The sequence below is a fragment of the Nicotiana attenuata genome, unplaced genomic scaffold (genome assembly GCF_001879085.1).
Source record: "Nicotiana attenuata strain UT unplaced genomic scaffold, NIATTr2, whole genome shotgun sequence".
NCBI classification, from domain to species: domain Eukaryota; kingdom Viridiplantae; phylum Streptophyta; class Magnoliopsida; order Solanales; family Solanaceae; genus Nicotiana; species Nicotiana attenuata.
In genome coordinates this window covers 189,290-196,772 of record NW_017670845.1, presented here as the reverse complement: position 1 = coordinate 196,772, position 7,483 = coordinate 189,290, and the positions used below count along the sequence as shown (strand labels likewise).

At 38.9% G+C, this 7,483-nt stretch overlaps 1 protein-coding gene across 1 annotated transcript; it reads right to left on the bottom strand.

The window, feature by feature from the left end:
* Positions 1-376: 376 nt before the first annotated feature.
* Positions 377-1,998, bottom strand: LOC109243844. The gene is made up of 2 exons (XM_019410845.1): positions 1,633-1,998; positions 377-1,486 (listed from the first exon to the last, which is right to left on the bottom strand). The coding sequence occupies exons 1-2, from the start codon at positions 1,996-1,998 to the stop codon at positions 377-379; spliced, it is 1,476 nt and encodes a 491-aa protein (XP_019266390.1).
* Between the last annotated feature and the right edge of the window lie 5,485 nt (positions 1,999-7,483).

Genomic DNA, 7,483 nt, shown 5'->3' with positions numbered 1-7,483 from the left:
AAAAACTGTCTTTACATTCCCAGATTAATGCTGACCATTAATCTCCTATTCACTATTACAAAGTAAAACTATACTATACTGACATTAATTACAAGTTTCTATACTAAGGAATATTTTTTAAATTCTCCAATTCTGCTCGCCATTTGATCTTCTTTCTGCCTTGTATGTGTATATGTATTGCAATTTCCTTGCAAAGTTCATCTATGTTGTATCTTCCTTTGTTAAATCGCATCGAATTCCTTTCACGCCAGATGCAGTAGACAACCATTGCAAACAATGTTGTGATCATTTCTGCCCTGCAATCTTTCCTCTTTGCCATACTGCTTATCCATTTCAGTTCATGCTGCCAGCTTCCTATCTGCCTCGCATTGCCCATTCATATCAATACTCTTTCCCATAGCTTGTTCGTACTTGGACAACCAAAGTATAGGTGATCAAATATTTCCACAGTCTTTGCATAGAATACACATTCTAACTGAACTTGAATACCAAACTTGGAAAGTCTATCCACAGTTGCTATCCTTTGGTGGATAGCCAACCATATATGGAACTTGAACCTAGGATGAATCTGTGCATGTAGATGAATACTCTTCCAATCTACTTTGGGGAATTGAAGCTGCAATTGGACATAAGCTTTATGTATCTGAAATTTGCCTTGCTTCACAAAGCTGTCCAGTGTGTTTATGAGATTGTTATGAATTGACCTCAGCTTCTGTACTTCATCCTTTGCCTCTATGATCTTCATCACCACCCATGTTGCTGTTTTGGGTGTGCTTACCTCTTCAATAAGCCTGTTTTTTATGTAGTAGATATGAGCCCATTTAATCCACAAAGTATCCTTCTTCATAGCCAAGGCCCAGAGATGTTTTAATAAAGCTGCTTTGTTCCATATCTTCATATTAATCACATTCAAACCACCAGTAGCTTTAGGTTGACATATTCTGTACCACGCAATCAGTGCTTTCCTGGAATAATCTGTTGAGCCAGTCCACAAGAAGGTTCTACATATAGTCTCTATCATCTTCATGATCTTCTTTGGCAATAAGAAAATTTGAGCCCAATACGTTTGTATTCCAAATAACACTGATTTTATGAGTTGAATTCTTTCTGAGTATGAAAGCATCCTAGCTGACCAGCATCTTACTCTCTCTGTAATCTTTTCAACCAGAGGCAAACATTGCTGAATGTTCAGTTTTCGTGCAGATAGTGGAACTCCCAGATATTTAAAAGGTATACTACCCTTTGCATATCCAGTAATCTCGATCAGTTGTTCCTTTATATGCTGTGCTACACCAACAATATAAATAGAACTCTTTTCTGCACTTGCCTGCAATCCTGATGCATTTGAGAACCTATTAAAGGTTTCCTTGTCACCCCTGCAAAACATTAACAAATTGTTAGCAAAACAAATGTGTGTCACTCCCAGCTTCTTGTACTTTGGATGAAATTTGAACTCCTTCTGCATAGATAATTGATTCATCTCCCTCTGCAAGTACTCCACAGCAATAACAAAGAGATTGGAGACATTGGATCTCCTTGCCTTATACCTCTCTTAGCAGGGAAAGGTCTAGTGAATCCTCCATTCAGTACTAGAGAATAGGACACTGTTGTCACATACTCTATTATCCATACAATGAATTTTTGAGAGAAGCCAAGATCTGTGAGCATAGATCTAAGGAACTGCCAGTCCAATGAATCATATGCTTTCCTTAAGTCAACCTTGAGTACAGACCTTGGAGATAAGCCTTTCCTACTGTAACCATTGAACAACTCGTGACTAAACAGTATATTATCCACAATGCTCCTCCCTTCTATGAACGCAGACCGTGCTTTCCTAATTATACACTCAATTACCTTTTTGATCTTTTTAGTCCGAATCTTAGCAATGATCTTGTAGACAGTAGTACAGCAAGCAATAGGTCTATAGTCTTTCACAGTTGTAGGTGCAGGAACTTTTGGAATCAATGTTATGGCTGTGCAATTCCATGCTTGCTTCATCTTGCTTGTTTGAACAAAGAACAATACAACATCATATACATCTTGTCTCACTTCTTCCTAGTGCATTTTAAAGAACTCTATTGGAAAGACCTCAACTCCAGGGGCTTTATCATTTGGCATGTCTTTCACTGCTTCATCAATCTCTTCATATGTTACTTCCTTTATTAGATCCTGTTGTTATTTCAATGATAAGCACACTCCTGCTTTGATGAATTTGGTATTAAGACATGTCTTGATCCCAATGTTAGTTCACATAAGATGCTTAAAAAAGGTGATGAATTCTTTTTCTACATCTTTAGGTTTTGTGACTTTAGCTCCCATATCATTATACACAGTAGTAATTGAGTTCTTACTTGCTCTGATCTTCAGCTGTGCATAGAAATATTTGGATTTTGAATCCCCATAGTCTATCCAGTTGACTCGTTCCTTCTGCCTCAGAACTTTTTCTTCTATTATACTTCATTTCTCTAGTTCCTGCAAGGTCTGTTTTTCCTTCTCAATCAGATCCTGATTAAAGGGATCAAACTTCAAATTAATCTGAGTATACTCCAGTTTGTTTGCCCAAGAACAGGTGAAGTTTTGAAGAATGACAAATGAACTCAGTCATGGACCAGGTCCATCATGTGAAGCATAGTCATGATCAACCTTTACATGTGAGAGGCACGTGAAAAGGAGATAAGTCCTACTGATAAAGCAACAATATCTCCTGATCTGATCAAAAAGGTTGCATATTAGATAAGGAGAGAAAAGTCTCCTTATATGAAGAGAACACAATCCAGGATAAAGATAGTGTTAGAGTTTGATATCATCGTGAACTCTTCTGCGATAGAAGAGCACCAATTGAGTCCCAATCAAACTCTGATTACTAACTTATTAAATAAAAGTGATTGTTCTCTTTTACATGTATTGCACAAACGCAGAAATTAAACTAAATTGAGAGCAAAAGAGCAAGGCAATTTTGCAAGCAATTTATGTGAGATTTGAGTGTGCACTCTTGAAGCTACTTGAACGAGATAGAAGAATCAATTCCATTGTATCTTTCTTTTATTCTAGTTCAATTGTAGTAGGTGGTTTAAAATTGTACCTTTCAGCTTTCATAGAAGCAATTGTATTAGGTACTTAGAGTGTTCAAGTTATAGCTAACTTGAAGTTGTCGCAACAGTTGAGGCTGTGTGCTACAACGGGATTAGAGTTAATCCTTATGTTTACAAAGAGTTTTGTAAATGCTGTTTTGGCTCAGTGATTTTAGTGGAAGTTTGGGAAAATCCTACTGAGTAGTAGGTCGTGGTTTTTTCACCTTTTGAGCCAGGTATTTTCCACGAAAAAAATCTCTTTGTTCTTTACTTTCAGTGTTTATTATTCCGCAAACAGTAGTAGTTGGAACACCTAGAAGAACCATGTTCTTCTATAGAGTAGTTAAGCAAAAATTGGGTACCACATAAATCACCCCCCTCTTGTGTGGCATTAACGTTTAAAACATCAATTGGTATCAGAGCGGGTTATCCTTGAAGAGGCTAACACCTTAGGAAAAGATCAAAATGAGTGCACCACCTGGAAACTGGGAAGGGCAAGCCACTGCTAGGCCACCACTCTTTAATGGTCAGTACTATTCTTGGTGGAAGAACGGGATGAGAGATCACATCATAGGAGAAGACTATGAACTCTGGGACATAGTCATTGATGGTCCTCTAGCAACTACAAAGAAGAATGCTGAAGGAGTGGACGTGCCAAAGACAAGAGCTGACTGCACTGCTGAAGATCTGAAGAAATGGGAGAAGAATGCCAAGGCCAAGAAATGGCTTGTGTGTGGACTGGGTCCAAACGAGTACAGCAGAATTCAAAGTTGTACAACTGCAAAGGAAATATGGGACACTTTACAAGTGGCTCATGAAGGAACTCCTCAAGTAAAGAGATCAAGAGGAACACTACTTTATTCTCAATATGAGAATTTTAGTATGAAGGAAGGAGAATCTATCCAGGAGATGTACACAAGGTTCACAACACTAACAAATGAACTTAAATCTCTTGGAAGAATTATCCTTGAAGAAGACAAGGTTGAGAAAATCTTGACAAGAGTCTTACCAGTGACTTGGGAAAGCAAAATCGCTGCTATTCAGGAATCAAAGAACATTGCTACCCTCAAGCTGGATGAACTGATTGGAAACCTCACTGCCTATGAACTGAGAAGGCAAACCATGAAAATGGATGCACCCAAGAAGGAAAGAAGTCTGGCTCTCAGAATAGCCGAAGGTTCAGATCTGGAGGATGATGAAATGGCCATGATCACAAGGGATTTCAAAAGTACCTGATGAGAGGAAAGGGTTCTTCAAGAGGTACAACCTTCAAGAAACCAAGGGTTCCTGAGAAACAGACCAATGAGGGTTGCTACAAATATGGTAAGACTGATCACATGATTAAGAACTGTCCTCAATGGGAAATTGAGTGGAAGAAGGAACAGGTCCAATCTAAAAGGAAGAAAGGATCAACAAAGGCTATGGTTGCTGCTTGGGGAGAAACATCAGATGAGGACTCAGAAGATGAAGCCGGAGATGAACAAGCACTTATGGCCATCGGAGAATCAGATGATGAACAAGAGGTCCAAGTGAAGGGAAGTAGCCAAATATGGTACATGGATAGTGGTTGCTCGAAACATATGACTGGAAGCAAGAACCAGTTCTTTTTCACTTGAGGACTTAAAAGGAGGTAATGTCTCCTTTGTAATGGGAAGAAATGTGAGATTATTGGGGTTGGAAAGGTAGGTAAGACAGACTCACACTCCATTGAGAATGTCTACTTAATAGATGGCTTGAAATACAGCCTGATCAGTGTGTCACAACTGTGTGACAGAGGTAACCTTGTAGCATTCACCTCTACCAAATGTTTTGTGATTAATCTTATCACTGACAAGAATGTTTTACAGGGAAAAAGAGTTAACAATATTTACATTGTAGATTTGTCTACTTTGTCAGAAAATGAACTCACCTGCCTAAGTGTGTTGGATAATGATCCCCTCCTGCGGCACAAAAGACTTGGTCATACAAATTTGAATCTGCTCAACAAATTAGTCTCTAAGGACTTGGTGATAGGACTACCTAACATCAAGTTCAAGGAAGACAAAGTTTGTGAGGCCTGTGCAAGGGGGAAGCAGGTAAGATCATCCTTCAAAAGCAAGAAAATGGTAAGCACAACCAAGAAGTTGGAACTGGTTCATATGGATCTCTGTGGTCCAATGAGAACCTTGAGCAGAGGTGGAAAGAAATATGCGATGGTACTTGTTGATGATTACTCTAGATTTACTTGGGTACTATTTCTAACATCTAAAGATGAAGCATTTGACATGTTTACTGCTTTTATTAGAAAAACTCAGAAACAACTAGGTAATCAACTTGCATCCATTAGGTCTGATCATGGAACTGAATTTGAAAATGCTAAGTTTGCTGAATTCTTTGATGAGCATGGTATAGATCATAACTTCTCTGCCCCTAGGACTCCTCAACAAAATGGAGTAGTTGAAAGAAAGAACAGGGCTCTTGAAGACATGGCTAGGACTATGCTTCTTTCTAGTAAACTGCCCCACAGCTTCTAGGCAGAGGCTGTAAACACTGCATGTTACATTATAAATAGATGCATGACTAGACCTCTTGTAGAAAAGACTCGCTATGAGTTACTTAAAGGGATAAAACCAAATATATCCCATCTTAGGGCATTTGGATGCAAGTGCTTTGTGCACAACAATGGAAAAGACTCCCTAGGTAAGTTTGATCCCAGAAGTTATGAGGGAGTATTCTTGGGATATTCTTCACATAGCAAAGCATATAAAGTATTCAATAAAAGAACTTTGTGTGTAGAAGAAAGTGTGCATGTTGTGTTTGATGAAACTAACATTCTTTCTGAGAGACAGGAACATGAAGATGAAGCCATTGGACTGGTAAACGACTTAATTGAAGTCTCAGCACAAGTTAAAGTGGCACCAAAAGAAGGAACAGGTGATGGAACATGTTCTTCCATCCAGGGCAACCTGACAGGGGGAACTGATCAAAGAGGAATTGAAACTAATCCTCTAAAAGAATCTGTTCATGATCCTATTCCTCATCAACAGAACATGGGAGAAACATCTAGCAGAAACCAGATGGTTGTGAAACCTCACAAGTATCAAAGTTCTCATCCTATTTAGAACATAATCACCGATCCAACATCTGGAGTCAAAACTAGATCACAATTAAAGAATCTGTGTGCTTTTGATGCTTTCCTATCTATTATTGAACCTAAAAATGTTGTTGAGGCTTTACAGGATGCAGATTGGGTGAATGCAATGCAAGATGAACTCAATCAGTTCGAAAGAAGTCAAGTTTGGCATCTAATCCCAAGACCCAATGACAGATCAGTTATTGGTACAAAATGGGTCTTCAGAAACAAACTTGTTGAAGATGGAACAGCTACAAGAAACAAGGCAAGACTGGTGGTCCAAGGTTACAGCCAAGAGGAGGGTATAGATTATGATGAGACTTTTGCTCCAGTTGCAAGACTAGAGGCAATAAGACTCCTCATAGCCTTTGCAGCACACATGGAATTCACTCTTCATCAGATGGATGTCAAAAGTGCCTTCTTAAATGGCTACCTGAAAGAAGAAGTGTTTGTGAAACAACCTCCAGGGTTTGAGAGCAAGGAATGTCCTGAGCATGTGTACAAATTAGACAAGGCTCTCTATGGACTCAAGCAGGCTCCAAAAGCATGGTATGAACGACAGTCCAAATCTCTGCTTGAACATGGCTACAAAAGAGGTAAAATTGACAGTACCTTATTCCTAAGGGAAAAATGTAAGGATCTCCTTGTGGTACAAATATATGTTGATGACATAATATTTGGGGCCACCACTGATAAGCTAAGTAAGGATTTTCCAAAATTAATGGGGAGTGAGTTTGAAATGAGTATGATGGGTGAGCTTAACTTCTTCTTAGGCTTACAGATCAAACAAAGTCCAAATGGAACCATGATCCATCAGCAAAAGTATGCAAAAGAGCTTATCAAAAAGTTTAAAATGGAAGAATAAAAAAATAGACACACCCATTGCAACTGCCACTAAATTAGACATTGATGAATCCGGTTCATCAGTTGATCAAAAGTTGTATAGGGGAATGATTGGTTCACTCTTGTATCTTACTGCCAACAGACCTGACATTGTTTTCAGTGTAGGGCTTTGTGCTCTCTTTCAGGCTAATCCAAAAGAGTCTCACTTGACTGCTGTCAAAAGGATACTAAGATATTTGAAAGGCACCACTGATCTGTGTCTTTGGTATCCTAAAGGTAGTAATTTCAATCTAGTAGGATATGCTGATGCTGATTATGCAGGTTTCCTTGTGGATAGGAAGAGCACCTCAGGTATGGCTCACTTTCTTGGTTCATGTCTTGTATCATGGGCCACTAAAAAGCAAAATTCAGTGGCCTTATCCACTGCCGAGGCTGAATATGTTGCTGCAGCATCTTG

Coding starts and splice junctions, on each gene's coding strand:
- LOC109243844 (XM_019410845.1), bottom strand. CDS start 1,998: ATGAAGCAAGCATGGAATTGCACAGCCATAACATTGATTCCAAAAGTT. Junction 1,487..1,632: donor GCTTCTCTCAAAAATTCATT/GTATGGATAATA, acceptor GAGTACTTGCAG/AGGGAGATGAATCAATTATC.